The sequence below is a fragment of the Protopterus annectens genome, chromosome 16.part0 (genome assembly GCF_019279795.1).
Source record: "Protopterus annectens isolate FY-2018-M chromosome 16.part0, PAN1.0, whole genome shotgun sequence".
Taxonomy (NCBI): domain Eukaryota; kingdom Metazoa; phylum Chordata; order Ceratodontiformes; family Protopteridae; genus Protopterus; species Protopterus annectens.
The window spans coordinates 667,567,366-667,594,812 of NC_056750.1; the positions used below are offsets into that span (position 1 = coordinate 667,567,366).

Genomic DNA, 27,447 nt, shown 5'->3' on the forward strand with positions numbered 1-27,447 from the left:
TAGTAAGTAAACTATCAATAACTATGCACATACAAACAGACTACTTTGTATTACTATCCATGCCAAGTGGACGGACAACTGCAACAGGTTCAGACAACATAATGGGTAGTCCATCAGTTCCTCCAGGATACAGGAAGGGAGAAGGAGGGTGGGACGCAAGAATGTAGGCAAGATGGACTACAAACATGGAATGTTATGGTAAGTACATAACTTCTTTATGTTATGTAGTCCTATCTCGCCGTAATTCTTGCAGGATGGGACAGCGTCCCTAGCACCTTTATCCCGGGTGGCTCAGGCAAAGAGACTCTTCAGCACAGTGGACCCAAAGGATGACCTGTCCCTGGAGGCCAAATCCAATTTGTAATGTGTGACAAAGGTATGAGGTCTTGGCCAAGTAGCTACTGCACAAACAGTATCAATTGAGAGTTTAGATCTAAAGGCGTATGAAGTTGATACTGCTCTAGCAGTTAATTGTTTCCCAGCAATTTTGTAAGCAAATGAGATGCAGTCTGAAAGCCATTTAGACAAAGTGACCTTAGAGACGGGCAAGCCTTTGTTTTTGTCTGAGAAGGAAACAAACAATTGGTCCGATTATCGAAAATCTTTAGTCCTGTGCAGGTAAAATCGGAGAATTCTGTGGACATCTAATTGGTGTAGTCTGTATTCTGATTTGTTACTGTAATTTGGGAAGAATGTTGGTAATTCGATAGTTGTGTTTAGATTATGTTCTGAACATACCTTTGGGAGAAAGGAAGGATTAGTTCTGAGGGAGAATATATCTTTGTGCAAAACAATATAAGGAGGTCAAATGGTGAGGGCTTGCAATTCTGAGACTTTCCTAGCGGATGTTATAGCAACTAAGAACAATGTCTTCCAAGACAACAATTTCAAGTCAAATGAAGAAGATGGTTCAAAGGGTGGAGAAATCAAAGATGTGAGAACTAAGTTCAGGTCCCAGGGCTCTGGTGGTTGCCTGATTGGAGAGCTGAGAAGGAGGACATCTTTCAAAAAGGTTTTGCATAAAGTGTGGGACATAACTGGATTTCCCATGTAGCCAAAATTTTAATTAGAGATGGCAGCTAACTGAACTCTAATAGTAGCTGCAGCTCCTTCTTGAAAAATAGATGCAAGGAAGGACAAGATAGACTCTGTGGGAGCTCAGTAGGGACATGTGCCTTGGTTAGCTGCCCAAATGGAGTACCTTTTCCATTTACAGGAATATAATTTCCTGGTGGAAGGTTTGTGTGAAGAAATCAGGATGTGTTTGATTGTAGGAGAAAGGGAAATACACCTGGCTATTCTTGGAACTGGAGCAGCCTTGCTGTCAATTTCAGGGTTTGGATGGTAGGATGGAACTGTCCTGACTGATGAATCAGGAGGTCTGGCGATGGTTCCAGAATCCATGGTTCCTCCAAGAGATAGGACCACAGGAAGGGGAACCAAACTTGGCAAGGCCAGTAAGGATCAGGGTACTCCAACAGTTTTTCTTTCTGAATCACTTTTGGTATGAGAGGAAAGGGTAGAAAAGCATAAAGGAGTCCCGGAGGCCAATTGTGGGCCAGCGCATCCCTGGGTGACATCCCCAGATGGGGAATGAGGGCAAAGTAGTTGCTGCATTTGGTGTCCATGTATGTTATGAATAGGTCACAGCAAGGTTGGCCCCATTTGCGGAAAATCTCTTCCGCAACTTCTGATGTCCTTCAAGAATGCAACTGCAGTCATAACATGTGGGTTGTCCTGCCTCAGGCAGCCCTCGGTCAGCCGGATTCCAAAGTCTGGGTCCGACGTCGGCTGATGTCGCATTTCTCTCCGACATCAGAGCGGCTGGAGTATATAAGCATCAGCCGACGCCATTTTCTTCAGTCTTTCTTGCCGCGCGGTGCCCGAAGCAGAAGCAGTTCGCAAGTGCCGGTCGGTCAGCTCCTGTATTCTACGATACCGAAGTCATCAAAAAAGCTAAGTACCCCGTTGGGGACCTTTTCTTGCCTTAGCCGATGTCAGAAATTACTGAAAAAGTTAACAATTGTCTTTTTTGTGGTAAACAAATACCTCATAAGGATTTCCACTCTTACTGCCTCCCTTGCCTGGGCCCAGACCACGACGTCTCGGCCTGTGTAGCCTGTGCTCGCTTCAACAAGCGCACTCTCAGGCGCCGGGCGGAGTTCGCTGAAGATTTTTTCAGCGATAAATTTACTTACACCATGCCGTCGGATCTTCCGACATCGCAAACTCCCAAAAAGCGAAAAGACCGGGACCGACATCCTCGGCCCGCGTCTACCACCGACTCCACGCCAAAACCTAGCGCGAGTGCTCCGGTTCCCTCTGAGACGGTCTCTCCACCGCTCTGAACCGAAGACACCGCATTACCGACGACTCCGATTCCAGACATTACTCCGACGCCAGTTATAGATTTTCCTCCGGATACTGAAACCGAGGAAATGCCCGAGACCATTGCTGTAGACAAGGTCACTCCTGCACGTGGAGCTGCCAGGCCTCCTATGGCCATGTCTATTAAGGCCTACACTAGGGCTAAGGCAGCCAGCAAAACAAAGCATATTACTTCTAAATCCTTACCTCAGCCGACTCCGGAGACACAAATTATGTCCATGGCTGCTGACTTAATTTCCATGATTAGAGGTTCACAGACCCATCCTGAGAGAGCATCCCAGCCTCCTCCTGATAAAAGGCCCCGGGTTGAACCCTCTGACCCTACTCCTTCAAGACTCTGAGGGCTCTGTCCACTCTGATAGCCAGGAAGAGCTCTTCCAGACCTATGAGGACTCGGATGCAGAAGATTCTATACCTTCGGCCTCCCCTCCTGAGGATATTTCTTTTGGGGAAGTTCTGCACACCATGAGGGGAACATTTCAAGTGGCAGGGCCAGGAATATTCTGATTCCAGGAAACGCCTTAGGACTTTCCTTAAGAAACCTCAGCACAGGCCCTTAGCTATTCCTCCTGTACTTGATGTTCTGGATGACTTGTATTCTGATTCTAGTGCTACCCCTGATACTCTCCCTCCTGCTCCAGCCAAGCCAGACAGGTATTACAGGGTCCCAGAAACTCATTCCCATTTATTCAGGGCCCATACTGTTGATTTGGAAACTATTTCACAGGGGCCTAAAGGAGTTTCAGCCTCCACCTCAAAAAATCCTTTGCCCTCCAACAGGGAAGCAAGGTCATTAGAGATGGGGTAAAAGGTTTACACATCCACTACCTTATCTATGAGAGCTTTAAATTGCCTTTTCATATGTTCCAATATCAGGATTATCTCTTAGAAGATTTACAAAAACATTAGCTTCTCCTGATCCTTTAGACAGGAAGACTTTGCAGGAAGCTGTACATAACACTCAGCAAGTAAGCAATCACTTCCTGCAGTGTGGATATGATGCACTGGAAGCTTCATGTAGGGCAGCTATGACAGGGGCAGTGATGTAGACATGCTTGGTTAAAAGATCAACCTCTACCAGATCATGTAAAAGCAAAACTTCTGGATGCACCTTTGGAAAAGAACAAGCTTTTTGGTGCAAATGCTAAGGATGTGTTAAAGACCATCGAAGAAAAAGCAAAATCAGTTCAAACTGTAAAGGATTTCCTCCAGGTTCAACCCCCCAGATTCAGTAGGAATTGGCCTTCAAAAAACTGGTCCTTTCCTAACCCAGAAAAGTTTCAAAGGGGTAAGAACAGACGTGGCCGAGGAAGAGGCCAATACAGAGGCCATTACAGGGGACGTCAATGGCAGCCAGGAAACCAAAGAAGTGACGCAGGGGTTTCTCCTGCCCAACAACCACAATCACAATGACTTTCCTCTACTACCACCTACCAGGGAACAACTAGAAGCTCCCTTGGGCGGTAAATTATCTCTGTTTGCAGAAAACTGGCACAGACTGACAAAGGACAAATGGATTTTGGACATTATAGACCGAGGGTACAGGTTTCATTTTCATACCTTACCAAGAAAACAAGGCATGCCAAATCTACCACAACATCAAAGGGCAGAGGCTATCAAGCAAATCACTCTGCTAACTCGAATGGAAGCAATAGAAAGAGTTCCACAACAAGAACAAGAACAGGGGTTTTACTCAAGACTGTTCCTTGTTCCAAGAAAAGAAACTCAATGGAGACCAATACTGGACTTGTCCGCATTAAACACCTTTCTCATAGTACCAAAGTTCAAAATGCTGACTCTACAGCAACTCCTTCCCATGCTGGGCAAGGAGTCGTGGCTGATTACTCTGGACCTCAAGGAGGCATACCTGCATGTCCCTATCAGACACAGCTGCAGAAGATACCTCAGATTTCTTGCAGGGCCAGAGCATTATCAATTCTCAGCATTGCCATTTGGCTTATCTACTGCACCCAGAGTGTTTACAAAATGCCTGGCTTCAGTAATTGCTCATTGCAGGCTCCAGGGTATACAAATTTACCCGTACCTGGACGACTGCCTCATACAAGCGGACGACAAATTGATGTTGACAAAAAAATCTGGAATATGTCATACGATTACTTCAAGCTCTGGGATACACAGTCAACTTCCAAAAGTCAAGACTGCAGCCATCCCAGCAAATAATCTTCTTAGGAGCCAAAATAGACACAGCCTCTCAGATGGCTTACCTGACAGAAGACAAGCAAGAGAAGTTAACTCAATACTTCAAAGGTTTAGCAAAACTCACCCAGATGACTGCAAGGAGATTCTTACAGGCCCTGGGTTACATGGCATCCTGCATTCTACTGGTTCCATTAGCAAAACTACACATGAGAAAGCTTCAATGGTACCTAAAAGCGTTTGGTCTCAGCACAGCAACAACTTGGAGACAATCATACCACTCATTCCATGCTTACAAAAGGAATTCCTATGGTGGGCCTCGTGAGCCAGGAAAACACAGGTATGTCATTCAAAAAACCACAGATAACACAGACCATGACTACAGATGCCTCAGACCTCGGATGGGGGGCGCACATGGAAGGCAGGTGTATACAAGGACAATGGTCTCCAAAGGAAACACATCTGCATATAAACCAAAAGGAAATGCTGGCAGTAATGCATGCTATCGAGGCTTTTCAAAACCAACTCCAGCAAGGTCACTTAATGATACGGACAGACAACACCACTGTGATGTGGTACATAAACAAGCAGGGGGGCACCCACTCTTACCCCCTTTGCAGACTGACAATGCAGCTTTGGGAGAAATCACTGAGTCTAAACATCCAGTTACAATCACAGTTTGTTCCAGGAAAAGACAATGTGTTGGCAGACTGCCTAAGCAGGATTTTCACAGATCCACACGAGTGGAGGTTACATCCGAAGGCTTTCAGACAACTCACTTCGACATGGGGCAAGCCAGAAGTGGACCTATTTGCCTCTCACCTCAGTCATCTCCTACCAAAATTTTGCACAAGGACATACCATCCAAAGGCTTGGAAAATAGATGCTCTTTCATTCAACTGGAACTCCCTAGCAATCTATGCATTCCCACCTCTGCCACTGATGACTTCAGTATTACTAAAGATCAAAGCAGAGAAGCCCAAGGGAATCATAATAGCTCCGGATTGGCCAAGACAACACTGGTACCCACTACTACTGAGCATATGCCACACCAGGAGGTGGGCCCTTCCTCAGTGGCCTCTACTTTTGACTCAACACAATTTCGAAACACTGCATCCAAATCTTCAGACTCTGCAGCTAACAGCCTGGGAGATCCCATAAATAACTTCAACTTATCTCTCTCCAAGGAAGTTCAGCGGATACTAACAGAGGCTCGAAGACCGTCCACCAGAAAGGTCTACTTAGCAAAGTGGAAAAGATTCAGCAATTGGAATACCAGCAAAGGGCATGATGCATCATTACTGAACATCCCACTTATCTTGGAATATTTGGCAGATATGTTACAGAGTGGCCTCTCATATTCTTCAATAAAGATACATGCATCTGCTATTTCAGCTAGATACAACACTGATCCTCCTGTTTTTCTCACCCCTTACTAAGACAATTCCTCAGGGGAATCAAGAACATTAAGCCACCAAGAAAGGCCCCAGTGCCAGCCTGGGACCTCAATTTTGTCTTAGAAAAACTGACTCTACCTCCTTTTGAGCCAGCAGCTTCAGTTGACTTGCAATTTCTTTCATGGAAAACAGCCTTCCTGTTGGCAATTACCTCAGCAAGAAGGGTTTCGGAACTACAGGCCCTAATGGCAGTACCACCCTTTATTATTTTCCACAGAAACAGGGTTTCATTAAGGACCAACCCTACCTTTATGCCAAAGGTGGTATCTAGGGTTTCTCTAAATCAAGCCATTCATCTGCCTACTTTCTTCCCCAATCCTGAGAATAAGGGGGAAAGGCTTTTGCATACCTTGGACATTCATAGACAACTTCGATACTACCTGGACAGAACCAAGGCCAGTAGGAAGTCTGAACAGCTTTTTGTAGCTTACGCCCCTGCAGTCCAAGGAAAAGCAATTTCAAAACAGACAATTTCTAAATGGATTGGACATTGCATCAGATTCTGTTATTCCTTTCATGGAAAGACTGTTCCAGCCTATGTCAGACCACATTCCACCAGAGCTACAGCCACCTCTACAGCATTTTTAAGAGGGGTGCCTACAAAGGACATTCTAGAAGCTGCTACATGGAGCTCCGTGCATACATTCTCAAAACACTACAATCTCCCCCTATATTCCAGATCCAGAGCAGGCTTTGCTTCGGCAGCCCTGCAGGGTTTGATTGCCACACCATCTCTTTCCTAGAGCATACCTCCTCCCCCAGCTAAGCTATGGTATTCTACCCACATGTTATGACTGCAGTTGCATTCTTGAAGGACATAGTACAGTTTTGTACCTACCATAAATGTAGATGTCCGATAGACATGCAACTGCAGTCATTTCCTCCCTCCATACCCCTCTATGCTTAGGGTCCACTCCTATCCCCCTCACTCTTAGCTGGGGATATCTGTTATGGTGTATTTGTTTTATTGCTCATGTAATTGTTTGGAATCCTGTTTTTGTCTTCCAATTTGGTTACAGCCTTCCTTGGAGGGCACCTGGCATCTGGGGCAAGAAACACTGAAGAAAATGGCGTCGGCTGATGCTTATATACTCCAGCCGCTCTGACGTCGGAGAGAAATGCGACATCAGCCGACGTCGGACCCAGAATTTGGAATCCGGCCGACCGAGGGCTGCCTGAGGCAGGACAACCCACATGTTATGACTGCAGTTGCATGTCTATCGGACATCTACATTTATGGTAGGTACAAAACTGTACTTTTTCAGGAACCACTCGTGAGGCATCAGAATTGCTTGACTCAGTTTGTCTGCTATCACACTGGACTTCCCCGGAATGTGCTTTGCTACCAGAAAGCATTGAGTGTCCATTGCCCTTTTCCATACTGTTAGTGCCTCTCAACATAATGGGTAGGATTTGGTTCCCCCTTGCTTGTTTATGTACCACACTACAAACATGATGTCTGATTGAATCGCAATTGTCCCAGTGGGAAGAGAAATGTGAAGTGCTTACAACATGTATAGCCCCACTCTCATCTCCAGAACATTTATGTGCAAGTGGTTCTCGTGATCCTGCCAGATACCTTGGACCGTCATTCCCAGATACTGCCCCTCCCCACCCTGTATGGAAAGCGTCTGTGGTCAAGACTGCGTTTTGTTGAGGGGGAGCAAGTGGACGATCTAGATGAAATTGATCTGTATGTAACCAACATGTTAGATTCTTCTTGCAGGAGTTTGTGATGAGTGTCTGGTGAGACAAGGGGAGATCCTGCATTGACCACTGGGCAAATAGTGGCCACTGAAGTACTCTCATGTGCAGATGGGCTAGGGGAACTAAGAGAATGGTGGAAGCCATAGTCCCTAGAACCTGAAGGACTATCCTGGCCTGTACTTTGTCTTTTTTCAGCAAGAATCTGACTTGGTTGTGGTACTATTCTATCCTTTCTGGTGTCAGTTTCGCTGTCATGGTGTTTGAGTCTATGTCTGAGCCTAAGAAGACAATACACTGTAATGGAGATAAGGTGGATTTTTTAAAATTTATTGTAATCCCTAATCTGGCGCACAATGATAGAGTCTCGTCCCTGGTTCAGATTAGTTGGTGCTTGGTGGTAGCAATGAGGAACCAGTTGTCTAGGTACAGAAACACTTGGAATCCTTGACATCTCAGGTGAGCCGTTACCACTGCCATGCATTTGGTGAACACTATGGGGGCTGTAGTGAGGCCAAAGGGCAGTGTTCGAAATTGAAAATGACTGCCTCCCAGCCGAAAGCATAAATGTCTTCTGGAGCACCTGTCCATTTTGATGTGGTAGTACGCTTCCTGAAGATCTATGGAGCGCATCCAATTGTCTTTCCAAATAAAGGGAAAATTGACTGCAGAGTGATCATATGGAACTTTGATTTTTCTACAGACTTGTTGAGTCTGCTGAGATCTAGAACTGATCTCCAGTCCCCTGTCTTTTTTGGAACTAAAAAGAATCGTAAGTTCCGGATCCTATTTGCTCTGTGGGGACTTCTTGGATGACTCTTTTTTGAAGCAACAAGATGACCTCTGATGTTGCACGGTATAATTGAATGGGTGGCACATCTGGTAAAGACCAGTTTACAAAGGGAATAAGGTAACCTCTGGAAATTATATTTGTACCCAACAATCTTAGGAAATGTGTAGCCAGGCACTTGGGTACAGTGAAAGACGACCCCAGACTGCCTCCAGAGACGGACAGTCAGGCAACCCCTCAGGGGCGACGGAAGGGACAATCTGAGAAAGCATCTTTATCTCCCTGATGTTGTGGACCCCCTCTGCCGTGAGCGCGGCATCTTCCATTATATCTTCCCCCTCTGCCTCTAGGGGAGGGTTAACCTTGTGCCTGAGGGAAACCTTTTTGGGATTTACGGAACCACATTTTCCCTCCTGTTTGACCCTTGGGATAGGGTCTAGAAGGAAGGGAGAAACGGACTCCAACAGCAGATAAGATTTTCCCTTCCTGCTCGCATCTGGTCAAAGTCTCTTTTACCTGCAGTAGTTGAACCATCAAAGTGGATGTTGGTAAAGGAAGATTTAAAGGATTCCATAAAGTTGCATAGATGCATCCAGGAATGTCTCCTAAGATAAATTCCTGCTGCAACTGCCCTGCTCGCTTCGTCAGCTGCATAGGAAATTAGCCTCATGGAGGAGTTGGTGATAGATGTAAGGGTGGAGAGCTGCGCAGATAACTTGTCTGTGGATCCCAAAGCTACTGAACCCTGACGGAGGGTATCGCCCAACTCATTTAGGAGATCCCTGCTGCTGAAGAGAAGGTATGCTTTCTATACCTATCCATTGTCCTGGACTCTGTTAGGAGGATGGATATTTGAGGATATCTCTGACAACTCCTTTTTTGTGGCCGCTACCACCATAGCATCCACAGGAACTCCCTTAGAAAGAAAAAATTTGTCTTCCAGAGTGGTCATAAGTTTGTTTGGCCTCCTCGGGACAGGCTCCACTGTGTCCAGGGACGTCCAAGCTTTCCAGGATATAACCCCCAAAAGTCGGTCATATAGCGGTATCACCCAGGAGGTGGAAGGTTGGGAACCAAAGGCCTCAAGGTACACTGATTCATCCTCAGTAGGGTTAGAGGTCTTCCGCTGTGTAAGGATTTCAAGAATGTCTGCAAATGAGACATCCTCAGAGGTTGATCTTGGGGACCCTTCTGACTCATCCAAATCAATGTCTGACGTGACAGACTCTGGTGAGTCAACTTGTTTCCTCTTACAAAGTCTCTTCTGAGGGAACTCTCCAGTGGGATTATCTGGGGAAGTCTTGGAAGAGGGGACACCTCCAGTGGGGACTCCTTGAATCTCTTGTTCCCTACACTGAGAGGCAGGCGGGGGAGAAGAGGTTACTACCAGCTGCTGGAGGGACATTGGGTCCAAAGGCAGGGCTTTGGCACTGGACAAAGCTTTCTCTATTGCTTTGAAGGCCTTAAAGCCCCACTCCGAAGAAGACCTCCACTCTGAGGAAACAGAAGGTCGGCTCCGAGCAGGAGGGACAGGTTCTGAAGCAGACATGGGAACCGAGCTCAGTCGAGCCGAAGCACCGAGAGGGAGGGTCAGTTCCAAAGAAAAAACGGGGTGACTATCCCTCTCGGAGTCGACCCGAGAGCGTTGCCTCTCAGACCCCTCAACTCCAGACTGAGCAGATGAGAATAGAGTTATTGGTTCCGACGAAGCAGGAAGAATTTTGGAACTGAAGGTTCCAGCACAGAAGGACTCGAAGTGTTCGACTCTGAGAGTGAAGCTGTTGGAAGAGGAGCAGTAGCCTGAAGATGGGATGGCTCCGAAGCCTTTGGGTCCATAAGAGCTAATGTTTTAGCCAGCGCCAGGTCACAGAGCAGTCTCTTCACCACCCGCTCAATATCCTAATCAGAGAGTGTTCTGGAGGAACGGGTGGAGATAGATCTCCTCCTTTCTAAAAGAGGAGATCTCAAGGTTGGTGAGATGGGGTCCAAAGCAGGTGAGTGTCTCGATACAGAAGGTTGTCTCGGCACCGAAGAAACAGATGACACCGAGATCGAAGAAGCGGAATTGGAGCCAGAACTCCTCAGCTCCGTCGCTTTAGACTTTTTTGATGGCTCCGAAGCTGGAAGCAATGGAGGTTTTCTTTTCAAAGTTTTGGGAACTGTCTGACCAAGTTCCAGCTGTTCCTGGAAGGAACTAGTCATAAGACCCCTGTCTTATCAGTTTTCTTTTTCTTTCATTAAGAACCCTAGTACTAAAGGCATGACAGAAAGTACAAGGTTCTTGTAGAGTCTCTGAGCCCCTCCAAGACAGTACACACAGCTGGTGTGACTGTCAGTCAGTGACATTTTTTGAGAACACTTGTCGCATTTCTTAAACACAGAAGGGCTGTGTTCTTTATGTTCTCTGTCTTTGAACATATTGCTGGTAAAAAGCAACGATAACAATAACAAAAGGGCAAAGCTATGAAGAGAAGGAAAGATTTTTTTTTTTTTTTTTAAAGGAAGAAGGGCTAGCACTCAGAGAGGAAAGGCCATCTAATTTAAATGGGCAACTACGGCCCTCTAACTAAAATGGGCTGTACAATCCTTGAGAAAGAGGGACAGGGGAGCAAGTACTCTCTACAATCACACAGATAATAGGTCACAACTATTTAGATAGAATAAGTGAAGAAATATAGAGAAAAATATCAAAGATTATCAAAAAATCTTCTACTTAGCCAATGAGCCAGTAAGGAGACGACCTCAAAGCTTTCATGGCAAATGAAACCTGGGGAATTGCTGTGGTGCACCATGGGATAGGGGTCAGCCTCGAGCCAGTAAAAGCTCTCGAGCTTTACTATCGGCTGAGTCGGAGCCGAGAATCGGCTCGGAACCCATCCAGCAAGAATTACAGCAAGACAGAACTACATAACATCTAAGAATAAAACAGGGATAAATGACACCCCAAAGAACAAGAACCAGCAGGTAAGTACTCAAAAAAAACTATCAGTGATGCTGCAGCAAATCTATTTAAGATGCTGGCTGAGCAGCCAAGTGCTCTGGAGTATTCAGAATGTTCCGCATTCAACCATAAGCGAACCCAGTGTTCCTCTTTTCTGCATTGAACAGCTTTGGCTCTGCTACACGGCTTCTGATTGGTTTGTATACTGCAATTACTGCTACCAGTCTGCATCGCTCTATACAAACCAAATAGCTACTGCACTGTTCCGCATTGAAAAGCATTGGTTGTGCTACACAGTGTTTGATTGACCTGTATTCTGCATTTATAGCCAATCGCCAGTGCAGTATACGAACCAATCAAATAACTGTTCTGAGGATGGGAGCCAGTGAGAGCTCCCAAATACATGACCATTCATGTAGGAATGGTTGTGGAAAATCACATTTAAAGAGAGGGAAAAAATACAGTAGAAGCAAAACAATACCAGAGTAAATAACTGCAATACCAACAATTAAAAGGCACCCTTTTAACTGCTGGTATTGCAGTTATTTACTTTGAAACTGTTTTACTTCTGTTTTATTTGTTTCCCTTTCTTTAAACGTATACCTCTCAACCTCCTAGAGAAGAAGCCAATAGCCAAACCACCAAAATAGGGGAATTTTTAGATATTGCTCTTATAAACTTAGCAAGTTGCTTGAATAACAAGTTTTGTGTTACCATGCATGATCTGAAGGATATGATGTCTGAAACTCAAAGTTCTGACATTATCTTATTTCATTCCTTTGTGATTTGCCAGAAAACTATAAATTTTATGAGGAAAAGACAAAAATATGAGGCAAAAAATTTGGGCATTCTACAAAATTCTGGGCAGTTGAGAGGTATGACAAGGGTTAATGTGTGTGTGTGTGTGTGTGTGTGTGTGTGTGTGTGTGTGTGTGTGTGTGTGTGTGTGTGTGTGTGTGTGCGCACACACAAGAAATCTGGACATCACCTTAATTAATGGGGGGACAAAGGCACAAAAAAGGAACCAATTTTAAATACTGCTCTTGTAAACTTAGAAAGTTGCTAGAGTAACAGGCCGGGTTTGTGTTACCATACATGTTCTGAAGAATATGATTTCTGAAACTCAAATTTCTGTCATTACCTTATTATTTCATTCCTCTGTGATTTGCCAGAAAACTACGTATTTTATGAGAAACAGGCCAAAAATGTGGGCATTCTGCAAAATTCTGAGCAGTTGAGAGGTATGACATGGATGAATATGTGTGTGTGTGTGTGTGTGTGTGTGTGTGTGTGTGTGTGTGTGTGTGTGTGTGTGTGTGTGTGTGTGTGTCTTATGGTCTGTGCTCCACATTGTCCTGTTAGCATGTTGAGACCTATGGATGCTGGTTGTAGGGTCAGTTAAGTATTGGGTGCAAAGTGGTAAGGTCCATAAGGGTACATTTACAGCTTATAAAGAATATTTAAGGGTGTTTGGTAGACCTCCTTAACTAAGAACAGTGGAATCAGAAACTGCTGCAAGTACAATTCCTAATTGAAATAAGCATGGAGGAGGATGGGAGGTGTACACACTAAAGATAAATAGCCGGTACAGTGGTAACTGGAGGTTCAGGATACTACAAAAGCAACAAGTCCAATGCCAAAAAACACAAGTTTATTGCAACAAGCAAAGCTTTCGGGCAAAACACCCTGCTTCAGTGCTAATACTTCATATTGTGAATGCTCACTTCATATAACAACTGATAAAATCATGTGATCAGTCAGCCAATCTCATAAAACACATAATTAAATATAATACATTCCTATTTATAAAGTAATTAAGACAATTATACAAATAATCATAAAAATTATTTTTAAAAAGTTATTACTAAGAACCTATATATATATATATATATATATATATATATATATATATATATGTAACCTTCTATAGAGTCTGCCTGTAGCCTAACTATCCAGTCATACTCCTTGTTCTCCAATATATTGTTAATATCACCACCTCTAACTTGTTTAAACACTACGTCCATGACCCTGAATCTAAAATGATGATTACGATGAGTATCCATAATATGTTTACTCAATGAATTTGTCTGAATTTTTCTGCGTATGTCTTACTTATGTTCAACTATTTGTTCTTTTAACTTCCTAGTGGTTTTACCCACATAGAAAGATGGGCATTTAACACATGTAGCCAAATATACCACATTCGTGATGTTACAGGTAGCCGTACAGTGACAAATGTACTCTTTATTTGTTATAGGGTGAACTAATATATTATTATCTACAAAAATATCATTACAACAACTACACTTCATACATTGAACTGTACCAGATTTATTTGCAACAAAACCTTTGTCAATAGACCTAAAGTCCTTATAACATAGCCTTCTTTTTATATTATTAAGATTTCTATAAGCAAAGCTTGGTTTATCATCCAGAATCCTTTACAATTCTGGCTTAGTTAACAGTATGCCTTAATTTGTTTTGGATTATTTTCCTTACTTCGCTGGTTCTCACATTAAATGTGGTGATATATCTAATCTTATTAACTTGTTTTCTCAAAACTTTACTAATTATGTGACCTGCAAGAAAAGTAGGCTTATTGATATTAAACCTATTGTCATAAATTTCTTTACAAAGTTTCTCTACAGCTGCCAAATTATAATCAGTATCATAAAATTCCATGGCCATTTCCCGCATCTGTTCCTCACATTTGTTTAATTATTATTTATTCACATTTGTTGACCGGGAAAGTCCACTGGGCCAATGACCAATTTTCAGTGAAGGCCTGGGGAGAAAAGCTCCATACAATCACAGAAATGTTTACATAACATCAGCTTAACTTTGAAAGTCAAGAAAGGTTTTACACAATACAAATTGAAGTAGATATACAAGACAAATACATATTATAGAGGTATACAATACAAGAAAATAAACAGTGTGTTAGATTTTTAGTAATTATGTTTGTATATTCTCATAAGTAAGAGTACTGTTTAATCAATTCTGTTTATTCAGCCACAGAAATAAAGAAAGCAAGAGAGGTTGGATATGAAGACAGATAGTGTAAATTACAAGTATATTAAGTTAGTAAAGGTATTCTATCATTGGTGCTCAGCTGACTAACTCTAGTCAGTTGTGCTTTCAGTATGCCACTGAAAATGTGGGGCGCATGCATGCTTTGTGTATGAACATAACGATTCATATGCACATCTTTTTTGTGAACACTAGTTTCTATCAAGTCACCCTTCTCTAATTCTACATCTAGAAACAATATCTTGTTGTAAGAGCTTGTCATCTTAAATTTCAAAAAACTTGTAGTGCTGTTCAAATATGAAACCTAGTCATTCAACTTTTGCTATTCAAATATGAAACATAGTCATTCAGTTTTTCTTCAGTTCCATCCCAAATCAAAAAACAATCATCAACAATATAACTCTTGCTATAAATAAATTCCTCCTCCCATTGATGTAAAACCAAATAGGCATATGTGTTAGCCATGGGGGTACCTATGGCTACACCTGCCAATTGCAAGAACGGTTCATCATTGAAAAGAAACTTTGCCTGAATAACACTGTCAGTATAAAACCTGTGCTGATTAGGAAATAACTACAAATGCAAAAAGGAAATTGCTTAGAAGTTTTCTAGGCCAAGGCCAATCCGGTTGTCCTCCTGGTTGCTAGTTTGTGATGCAGCTGTGACTAAGGTTGTAACCATTTCTGCTTTAGTCAGGTTGGCATGCACCCGTCATTTGGCCTGGCACATCTCAGCCAACTAGCTCCTTGTCAGCTTGACATACTCCTCTGCTGACATCTTGCCTGAATAAGTAAGCTAACAAAAAATAAATAAAACTATTGTGATTTGAAACTCTGAATGTTCACTGTGTTGCTGATTGAGAGTATAAACACCTCTTTCAGTGACCACTGTTAACAGGCTACAGCAGTTCAGTATCTACACCACTGAATCCCAGTATGTGATGTTGTGATCCCACCATTGCCAGCCAATAAATGTGACACCCAATCACTATAATCAAGGAGCTTCAATCCTTACCACCAGCACTAATGGGGGACGTACACTTGCATGATGACAGGTGCACACATAGTATTTCTAGATGCAGCTTTCTGTATCAAGTGCAATTTCCCCTAAGAGCACACAGAGCTTAAATATGTCTAGACAGACCAGCCACAATAAAAGGTTTAAATATATTTATTAATAGTTAATAAAAGACCAAGACAGTACTAAAAGTACCTTTATAGTAACATCAGAGTTCAAAATCACAGGAAATAGTTAAAACAACATTGCAGGGCAGTATCAGATAAATAAAGAAAATATCTAAATTAAGCTTTGCTATATTCCTGACCTATATCTAAAAGAATTATACTATACCCTACTACGCTTACTTAATTAGAGCAGCAAGGCAGATGTGGTGAATAGATCTCTAGCTGATGTTGTCAGGTCAAAGACAGAATACAGAATCTTTCTCAGAGAGTTCTTAAATTAATATCTCAAATGTTACTGTTGGGATAGCTTGCAGAATGTCATCATTTCTTGTCATCTGACTCTATCCCATGTAAAACACCCACTGCTGAAAGCTAGCAGTATTTAGCATCTACCTGTGAAAATACATACAATACACAAGGGCTTTCCCCTCAGATCTTTCCAGATCCTGGAAGTCATAAAACAATAAAACACTTCCAAAACTTCTCAGCACAAATTGTCTGTTTCTGCACTGAAACTGAAAGATAACATATTTTTTTATGGCTTGGCCAAAAAGTAATTTAAATTTGGTTATTTTTCTGTTATTTTATGAAGTTAACCTCTTGTATTCCAGTTTGCATTGTTAAACTATATACATTTAAACAGTTACAATAGTGTATGTGCATTTCTGTTCTATTCCAGTAGGGTACACTGTGGATACATTTCAAACAGCACTTTGTAAAATACTTCTTCACCACAAGTCTGTACAAGTCATCGTATATGACATGCAGCTCTGATACATTTGCAACAAAAAACATCTTATATGAATCATGTCGATATTCACAAATTACATAATTATTTCCAAAATTCCAGATAGCTGTGCTGGCAGTATCTCCCTTGGTCAGAGTTGCAATAAGTGAAGTAGAGTAATATTTAACACTAGGCTGTGATTTTAGAACCTCCACCATTATTTTTGGTTTTGTCCAGAATTCTTGAGCAGAGAAGTTGAGAGGTATGAAAGCAAAGTTTGGAAAGAGAAAGTAATAATTTGAGGATTGGTGGGTTGGATAAAGAGTAGAGATGAAATCAGTGGACTGTAAAGAGACAAGAAAGCAGATGAAATTGGAGTTGATGAGAAAAGGGATTTTGGAGCATAGTAGGTCAGTGTTGACTGTTAACAGTAGTTGAGGAGGTAAAAGTGTAACTGTCTTCTGAGTGACTGTATTGGAGAAAGAGGATGAGGTTAGGTATGAGGTAAGTGTGAAAGCTGTTTCCAGTGGCACTGTAGAGGACAGCAGAGGTTAGAGACTGTACAATAGCTCGTATTTAAAGAGAACTGCAAACAGGAGTAGGAAATACTGTAGTGATAACAGCAGTACTTTAGTTCCAGCTAAAGAACTCCAGACAGGTGGCAAAGATGCAGTAATCTGTCCTTAAACAATGTCACTGCAGGTAAGAGTTGTGGAGTGGTAGCAGTAAGGGTGAAGATGCAGTAACTTAGCTTTCATCTGTGGTACAGCAGGTAAGGGCAAGTGATAGAATAGTTTACTGATGCCAGTAAGGGTTGGAGATGCAGTAATATAGTTCTCACATGTGGCAGTGCAGAACAAATAAAGAATTGTAGTAGTACAGCTCTCATCTATGCTGTTGATAGAAACAGCAGTACTTCTATGTGCTGAAGGTAAATCATTGGAAAGTTAAGAACAGTACATTAATACTAATTCTTTAGTGCTCCAATAGCATGCAGAGCAGAAATGGAGATTACACTTCTGTTTAGGGCATTGTTAGACTTTTGTAAATGCATATAAATTGTAACATTAAAGAATTATGCTTAAAGAAGTATACTGGCATGACTTCCATAATGGTTACACAGTGATCAGCAGCATAACTCCTGCTCTCCCAGTGTGAAAAAAACTGAGAAATAAGAGACAGTGATATTTTCACCTTAGCAAAATTCATTTACTGGCTAGTATATCTACTGCCTGGATGCCAGCAAAAAAGGCATTTATAAAACCCAAAAGAAAATCAACCAGAAAAACTGACGAGAAGAAATGTCTGGGAAGAATCTTGCATCTGGTCAGCAAAAGGTGGTTCAAGGTTCAGCTTTGGTACAAGAGATAGCTTCCATTAATTTAGAGGAAAAAAAATAAATCAAATTGACTCAGAGGTGATTAAAATAATTGAAACATTGAAGGAGAATATCAACTCAAATAACAAAAGTCGGGGGAAAAAAAAGAAGCTTTAATTAGCTATTCAGATGAATTGTTAAAAGGCTGGCCAATTTATGAGAATTCTCAAGGAGAGCTGATTCAAAAAATGGTAGAGTTAGAAAACACAACCGATAGAGAAAACTTTAAATTTTTTTGCTTTACCAGAGAAAACTGCAAGGGACAGACTAAATTAATTTTTTTGAAGACATACAATAAGCAACTGGACTTATATTCCACAGCAGGAGTTGTTAATTGAAAGGGGACCTTGAGTTTATGTTCAAAACCTGGCCATGAGAAAGCAGCCAAGACATATAGTAGTAAAGATGCAGTCATACCAGTAGAAAGAGTTGATCCTGACAAAACTGTGGCAGAAGGGTAACATTTTAAAAATTGATGATAGGAAAGCGTTAGAAAATGATTGTTCAGTGTATAGCAGACAGAAGAGAAACACATGTATCCCACCAATCAGTGAATGTTGAGAGGTAGGTGTGACATTCAAGCTGTCTTAAGAATATTTTTTTTCCTGGAGGAACAATGACATTTTTGGGAACAGACTAGGCTAAAAGTTTATCCAACAGAAATTGAGCCAGCACACAGAAGCGGACTTTGTATGTCATTCTTCAGACAATACTGCTGTTAGAGAGACTTTACCAGTGAAACATTTCCCAGTGTTCCAAAGGAAATTTCTTGAGAGACAGAATAAAACAACATGAGTTGACTGGAACAATCACTAGTACCTTGGACCTGTACTGGTGTGTGGTGTTGGGAAATGAGATGAACAGGAAGAAGAGCAGCAACACTGAAATTAGTGAACAAATGTGAGAGAATAAAACATAAATTGCATTTGTGAAATATGGCTTTGCAAGATAAGGTGTCTGAAAAGGACTGGACTTTTGTGGACTAACTTGTAAGTTTACTGTAAAGCACATAACACCACTTTGTCATTAATGTTTAGAAAGAGACTAAAAGGGGTAAAAAGTAACTTTAAACAAGTTTTGATCTTATTAGTATTTGTATAAAAACATTTTATGATATAAACTGCATGCTATTTATAGTAAATCAGTTTTGTGTAGTGTGTAGTCAGGGATACTTTAAATGAGGGGGGAGTCTTTTTGGTGACTGCTGTATGTCGTAAATATGTTAAGTACATTTGTAGTTGTAAGAACTATAGGCTTTACATTATAACAAGACAGGAAAGGTTGGATACAAAGCAAGTTTAATGTTAATATGCTGTGATCTTGGGCTGCTGTGGTGGAGTGTAGTATAAAAGTGCATTGCAAGCACAAGTGGAAGAAATGAGATGCTGTCTCTGCCTTAGTAAAGAGCATGGCAGTCTGGCAGGACCTTTCAATACAGCCATTGATCCCCTGGGTTTATGGGAGACATTTGAGATGGTTTAGGTACATCCAACAAGAAATGTACTAGACATTTCCAGTTAGTAGAAGACCCTGGAGCAAATCTGAGATAGTAGTAGGATTGTATCTCTCAGCTTGCTGGGAATTTATTGAGATCCCACAGAACGGGGTGGAGACTGCTGGAGATGGAGAAGTCTGATTTACCCTCTTCAGCTTGTTACCTCGTTGAACCTCACTAGAACAAGCAATTCAGAAGATGTATGGATTAAAAGAATGGATTCATTGAAAATTATTATGGTTTTGCATGAACCTCAGACTTGCATACTGATAGTAGCTGTATCAGACTTTTCAATCAGTTGCTTAGATTTGACTGGACAAAGTGTAAAGGCCTTGTTCCACTGTGGCACATATGTTGACTGCTTTTGTAGTGATGCTTAAGTCCCAGTGGTCCTCAGCTTGCCCTGACATAAAGGCATCAATATTTATTCCTCTGTTGTTATTGAGGTTTTCTTTTCCATTCCTCAGATGTCACATCTTATTGTATGCGACATGTCTTCCAAGGGGCAAGAAGCTCATTATCTTAGTCACAGCAACACAGGGTCTTTGGTGACAAATGGACAAAGACCCTTCATTTTATTATTAGAAATGAAAGCAGACAAACTAGCACAGACATCTTTTAATTGTTTTCTTAAATCAGCTTATGTCAGGATTCTGAGCGATGACAAAGCAATACTTTGGGACATTCTTAATACAGAGAACCAGGTCTTTCTCCCTTTATCAAGAAGCCTGAAGGATTTCATATAGGCCGAAGAAAGAGGGACCAAAATTAGTGTGGTACTCATTCAGAAAAAGTCAGTAAGCTAAGATAGTTTACCTTTCCAGAAATTTCAGTATGTTTGGAGAATTAGTGAAGTATATATTCAAGATAGTGGATTATGTCAGCAAAATTGTGAAGTTCACATTCCAGAATGGTTTAGCATATCAACAGAATCTGTACAGTATACATTCCAAGAAAGTCTAGCATGTCGGCATGATCAGGCAGTTCATGATCCAAGACAGTCAAACGTTATCAGGCAGAAAGTTTTCCCTTTGGAAGTGTGAGATCTATAACTGCAAGTCCCACACTTTGATTCTGGAACAAATATAGTGAACATTGGTACTCATTGTATGAACATTAAGGCATTTTGGGGAAATTTGCTCCCCAGTTCTCCCTGACGTATGGGGTTGCACCCTCATATCTGTACTGCTTATGCATGCTAATTCCAAACTAACTTTACCATAGAGTAAGGAGGATACTCTTGAGATACTACAACCTCTCACTTAGTATTTTTATTTCCCTAATCGTAGATACATTGCTGCTGTGGTCCTTTAATTGTAACAGGAACTTAATACAAGATCCATGAAAGTCTGACAATGTCAGCAGGATCTGTGCAAGGGTTTATATTATATCTTCGAAGACTTATTTCAGTGAACAGCATTTTACATCAAAATGCTGTTCAGTGAATTTGCTCTTGTGGGCAGCAGCGCCCTCCACACCCCCCCCCCCCAATTATATATACCAACTCCGAGATTGCACTACAGTAAGGAAAGGGCAAATTTGCCAATCTTCACTGTACCGCGATCTAACTGAGCAGTTCGCTGAACGGCATCTCAATGTAAAATTGAACTGACCCTTGAAAGATATAATATAGACCCTCTGTGCAAGACATGTTCTAGAAAAATCCAGAGTATAGGAAAGATGAAGCAGTTCATGTCTCAGGAAATACCATCATTTTACCTAGATCACACATTCTGTAGATCTGTCATTTCAACTAGATCAGTGCAGCACACATTCTATTAAAGTTCTTCATGTCAGATCAGTGCAGCATGCATTTCACAAGAATTCATCATGTCAGATACATCAGTGCAACATGTATTCCAGAAGGGTTCACCATGTCAGCCATATCAGGACAGCATGGGTTCCATGAGTGTGCATCACATCAGATAGATCAATGCAGTATGCATTCCAAGAGATTGCAACATGCCAACCTTACTGTGCAACACGTATTCCACGAGGGACCAGCATACCAACTAAATCAGTATAGAACACGTTCCATGAGGGTTCGTGCCAGCTATATCATAGCAGTAAAGTACTTATTCTACGAGTGCGTGTCATGTCCGCTTATTGCACTTTGCAGTCAGTGAGAGCTGATCGTGTCAGCTAGCTCAGTATAGTGTACACTCCACAAGATTTCATTATGTCAGTTAAATTAGTGCAGTATGCATTCCACAAAAGTCCATCATGTTAGCAGGATCGTTAAATACATCTTGTAGTTGTACAGATTACAAGCAACGGAAATGAGAAATTGTGTTATTATTCAGGCTGAACCTGAAAATGGTCCACGTGGATCAGTGTTCTACAGTTCTTCATATAGCAAGCAAATAAGTAAAGAAATGCAATAATCTGCTTTCTCAAGAGACAGTGCCACAATGTCTAGGTTTTATTTATTTGCCTTTTGTTCACCAGGATAAAGAATTGATCTAACTGGACTGTTTTCAACCTCACTACAGGATATGTAAACACAAAAGATATTTGAAAATAGTAGTAGTTTTCAGTATAGATGAACAGTACAAAAACAAAGATGAACATGCAAAAACATTTTAACAGCATCATAAAGGACCATGTAACATAGTGGGAATCTGCAAAATACAATATTGAACATGCAAAAACATTATAATAACATATTAGAAGTCTGTCTAATGTAGTAGAATTCTGCCTAATATCAATGTATATGGAATTCAATTTGCAGAGTTACTGCAAGTTAATATTGGCTGTAGCAGTTGGATGGTGAAGGACAGTTGGAACCACCAGTGAAATACACTGGAGAGAGGTGGGTGCTGAGAGGGTGGGTAAGTGGTGGAGAAGAGTAAGGAAAGGTAGTGTGAAGGAAGAGTACAGGATAGAAGATAGGAGAGAGATGGGGTTTCTACTGCATGGATGGTTTAGAATTCAGAGGAAGGACATAAGCAAAGATTTTTACAAGCAGTTGTTGATTATAAACATTTCTTGAGATGATTTCTGAAGTTGGGGAAGGAGGTGATGTCTCTTAGGTTAGGCAGGATTGATTCCAGTATCTGAGGTTCCATTCATAAGAAGCTGTTGTTGATGGAGTTTTGTGAATAGAGTGGAAAAGGAGAAGGGGGTATTGTAATCTAAGGTTGTATGATGTGGGAGTTTGAGAGTGTGGTTTCAAGGAGAAAATGAAGAAGACTTTATATAACAGTTTGTGGATTACATGGGCTAGGAGGAGAGTGCATCTTTCACTTTTGGGAAGCCATTTTGCTTAAATTAAGGCTGAACAGTAATGTTCTCTTGGGGTGAAATGGGGGATAATGTTATGAATCTAAAGATTTGACTGGATACGATTTGCAGAGCTATGTGTTTTTCCTTTGAGGTTTTGGCAGTAATAGGAAGGTCGGATTTTAGCACACATAGGCCTTTCCGTTTGCTGATTTCTCTTCTAATGTCAGGAAGCATGTTATTTTCTTTACATGTAATATTAATGATGTGAAACTGAAAGTTTAGGGATTGCTCTAACCAGATGCCAAGGTATTTTTGAGGAGCAGTGTGATTTCTAAGTGATATTTGATATTATGCCTTATTGTCCATTTTTGTGGGACTTTTGAGTTTTTGTCTTTTAATGAAGATTTATTTATTTATTTATTTTTGTGGTCAGCCTGAGGTTGTTGTGAGAAAGCTATAGTGATTGTGTACTTAAGTCTTTTTGAAGTTGTTTTTTATGGTACAGTGAGATGGGGTAGGATCTGTAGATTATCATATCCTCCGTCTACTTTATGATAGGGGCTTGAGGCAGGAGAGCTTGGTAGTAAGTTAATGAATAGTAGGGTGAGAAATGGCATATCAGGTCTAAGTCAGCAGTTAAAGGATGCTTGAGTAAAAGGGGAGGACAAGGCATTATGTTGTGAGGGGTGGCATAGTGTACTGTGGGAAAAGAAGACTTGGCTGAAAAACAGTTATAGCAGAATAACTACTCCTACGTAACATTTTGGGGTAGAACAATTTATACTGCTAGCCAGCTAGAGGGAACAAAATATGAACAGATTTTTATCTTCTGCTAATAGTTGTCCTTTAAAAGAATAACATTTTTGAGTTGCTTTAACAAAGTGTATTGGTTTTATCAACATAATTTATCAGCTTTCTCAGTCGTATTATTATTGCCATTTCTTTGACTTCACTCTCACTGTTTAATGTTTATTGAAAAAAAGATTCTTTGCTGATAACGTTTTCCATTCCATAGAATATTTGTTGAAGATTTTTCAAAATGAATGCTGGTTATAAATGTTAGTATTCAGTATTTTGTATTTGGGATGCTGAGCATTAAGTTAACTTATTTTGTGTTTTTTTTCCAGGCAATGTATTCTTCTGGTAATGAACATGAGATTTTTGCACATTTGTGTCCTAGTGAGCAAGCACTTTTTCCAAACAACCCAGCATATGCACAGACTATAAGAGGCAGATACAAAAACCTGCTAAAAAGTGAAACTGTCCCCTCCTCACCATTCAGGTAATCTAGTGCAGTTGTTCATTGTGTCAAACAAATGCCTGGTAAGGGCCAAAATTATATTACAAAGGCATTATGATTATAGCACTGAGTCTGTGCTGGAAATAATTCCACTGTTTGTTGAATAGTGTAAAAAATGAGTACTACAACATACAGAATACTTGCATATTCATCCATCTTGTGAGAGATTTCAGTTCATAGTATATGTGGAGTTGCAGTACTAAGGACACACTGGTGTATACATTTTAGCCTGCTGTTTTTCTAGCTGTTAAAGGGAACACACTTTACTTTTCATATGATCTCTGTATCACTTTGAAGAAAATTAAAACAAGGTTGGGCCCAGTACTGAACTTTGTTTCCTAACTTGTAACTTCATTTTTTTTTGGTTTGTGTTGTCATGGACCCCATATACTACTACCATTTTCACACTATTATCCTGGAACCCATTCCTAGGTTGTTTAATTTATTCACTAATGTTTTAAATGTTGTATTAAATACATTGATAATGTCTAGGATCCAATACAGCCTCCCTGTACTTCAGTTTGGTTTCAAATGTTTATACTGATCCATAGATTCTGTTTATAACTTTGTATGAACAACAAGTTTATATTGCCAAATGGCCTGGGTTGTGCCTGAAAAGGGCCCTTGGACCAACACACTGACCTGGTTAACAAATATTAATGAGTAAATAAATACAACTCTGTTAGGTTTTACTTGTGTATCATCCTCTGTATTCCAGTCTATAGCATTAACTCTCTGCCCTGTTAAGTCTGGGTACTCTTCAGCTTTTTCTTTCACACAAATGGTTCCACGATTTTCTGTACAATTAAGGTAAAATGGGTAATTCACCAGTTTTCTTTCTTGTCTTTTCATATTTGTGAATGGGTACAGTTGCCTTTCTTTACACTTTTTACTGTTTGGCTGACTTCAGGGCTACTGAAACCTGAGTATCTTTTCAGCATTGCTTACAGCATGGTGGACATCTTAATTTACATGACAGTATGCAGTGAATACAAAGTTCACAGGTATATACCAGGCTAACGATTACTGGGGCCTTTATAAGCCTAGCCATGCATCCCAAATGTATGCCATGCGCTATTTTACAGGTCATTTTAAGGAGTGTGTGCTAGGGGATTATTCAATGGCTACCTCTGTTCATCAGCTTCACATGGATGGGAAACCTATTCCAGAGAATAGGAATTCTCTGAGACACATACCTGTCTCTCCAACATGTCCTGCTTAAATCTCAAGCAAAGTTTAAATTCTTGTATCTAGTAGTTCTGATGCATTTTGTTTTGCAGATATGAAAAAGGTCCATGTAGTGAGGATCCAAGGACGCCTTGTATGCCAAGCATAAATCACCTCCCTGCACTGTGTAAGAAACAAAGTATAGGGATAGGGCTTTGAGCAATCTGCAAAGGGCTCTGAGTTTATGCCCTGTATTCTTTTTGTGAGGGACCACTGTGGACATTCCAGTTGTACTTGCCTGGTCAGGTGTGTGCTGAAGGGACCATTAAATTCAATGATGCGTCTGAGTATAGTAGCAGAATGACCTTCTTGTACCTAGATGCCATGCCCTAACTTGTACGCTGAGTGACACAGAATAATATTCTTAGTACCTTAGACAAGTGGTGGTCGAAAGCCAGGTTACTATCTACATATGTCCTCAAATCCCTGACTACTGTCAATACTTTTAGGGGTGTTTTATTGATGAGGTAGTTTCCTAGTGTGGTCAACTTCCCAATACTGTTTGTTATGCATTTCTTGGCATAGACGTTTAAGCCTTAGCTTTGGCACCAGATCCTCCTGTAAAATATTAGTATCTTCTGGGGGTTCTGTGATTGCTCCCAGCTTGCAATCATCTGCAGACTTAGTAGCCCAGAGGCCCCTTTGACACTGGCCTTGACTTCCAAGAAACAAATGCCAAAGAGAAGCAGATCCAGCACAGAGCCCTGGGGGACTCCACTGGTGACCAGCCTCTTGTTGGGGGCGGTGTCTCCAATTATAACTCCCTGGGTCCCGTGAGGGATCAAATGCTTTAGCTAGGTCAAGGTAGGCAGTATGCACCAATCCGCCCTCATACATTGCCTTGGTGACTTTCTCAAAGAAATCCACCATATTCGTTAAGAATGACCTGCCTTTGAAGAAACTAATCTGGGTTAGGACCAATGTCTGAAGGCTTCTTATGTCATTTTTAATCATTTACATTGTAATTCTTTCCATGGCTTTGCATATGGAGCTAGTCAGATTAATGGGTCTGAAGTTCCCACGATCCACGGATGGCCCACCCATGTACAAAGGAATTGTGGTCCTCCATTCATGTGGCACACAGCCTCTTCATAGGCTATGGTTGAATAGTGACTCCAGTAACGTTAAGTCATATTTAAGGTATTTAGGAGGGATTGTGGGATATTATCAGAGCCCATTGAAGCTGTATTCTTGGCCTTAGAGAGCACCTTTAAAACCTTCTCCCTACTGGTAGTTGGAGGGGTTATGGGGTGGGGGCGACTGAGGATGAGAGGAGGATAAAGTTGGAAATTAATCTGTCAGTTGGAAGATTTGTTATATCTCATGGTTCCCTGAATGTGGCTCCATTTGCTGTTTGCTGCCTTTGAGGTTCCGGACATAGCTAAAGAAGGCCTTATGTTTGCCTTTGACCTAGGTTGCTGTCTTTACCTCAAACTTTGCTTTGTTGGAATTAATTAGTCCTCTTAGTTGCGTATTCATTTTGATGAGAATGCCATTTCACTTCCTAATTTTATCTATGAATTGTTTCTTTTGTTGTTCAACCTGTTGAATTTTGGATTCCACTAGGGAGGTTTGCTTTTTTGTTAGTTTTGTGTTTGGTAGACACAGCTATCTCAATGCAGTCATTGACATGGTTGTACAGAGCTCCTGTGAATAATTCTGTATAGGCTGCTGTGTTATCTGGGTTTGGAGTGGCTCAAAATTTTGAAAGGTTATATTGTAATAAAAGACAGTTTACCTTGGCGTAGTTCTTAACTGTGACAGGGTTTACTGGGGTTACAGAATTGATTTTTGTTTTGAAGGAGACTGCTTTGTGGTCTGATCTTACCAGAGGGGAGACAACATGGGGGGAGGAGGGTTGCAACATTCTCCAATGTTTGTAAATACCAGGACGAATATGTTAGTGCATATGCTTAGCAGAGGAACAATCATGTCCTGGGTGTTTGTGTTTACAAAGTCTTGGAATCTCCATGTTGCAAATTTGGGGGTTGTGTAGCACTCTCAATTTGTGAAGGAATAATTAAAGTCCTCCAAGAGTATGGTATTTGGTTGAATGGTGAGTGTCACCAGTAGGTCTAAGTATTAGCTATGGATTTCATAGGACATAGAGGGTGACCATAGCTTGCTAGGGTATGACATGGGACTTTGTCTGTGGCATTCTGTACATGGAAGAACTCCAGTGCATCATCCTGTTTAACCAGCCTAGAGGTATGCTTGTTATCAGTGTAGAGCGAGACACTACCACCTTTAGTCTCTGCCTTTGTAGTTGCTGGTCTAGACATGTGGAAGGCACTGACACCTTTGCACCACCTGGGCACACTCTGCTTTAAATCATGTCTCAGTCATTCTCCAGGGTAAGGAGGGTCTGGAGGGAGTGGAGCTTCTTGTTTAGACTCCTGACACTGAGCAGTAACACCTTTTATATTTCCTTGGTAGATTTTGCT

General features: G+C 41.2%; 1 protein-coding gene across 2 annotated transcripts in view; it reads left to right on the top strand.

Annotated features, from left to right (window-relative positions):
- Positions 1–27,447, top strand: part of LOC122790747 (ER degradation-enhancing alpha-mannosidase-like protein 3) — a 765,530-nt gene that overhangs the window by 542,688 nt on the left and 195,395 nt on the right. For both annotated transcript variants that reach the window (XM_044058342.1, XM_044058343.1), the window contains exon 15: positions 23,604–23,758. In XM_044058342.1, the coding sequence (XP_043914277.1) occupies positions 23,604–23,758 (155 nt within the window). The remainder of the gene's footprint in view (positions 1–23,603; positions 23,759–27,447) is intronic.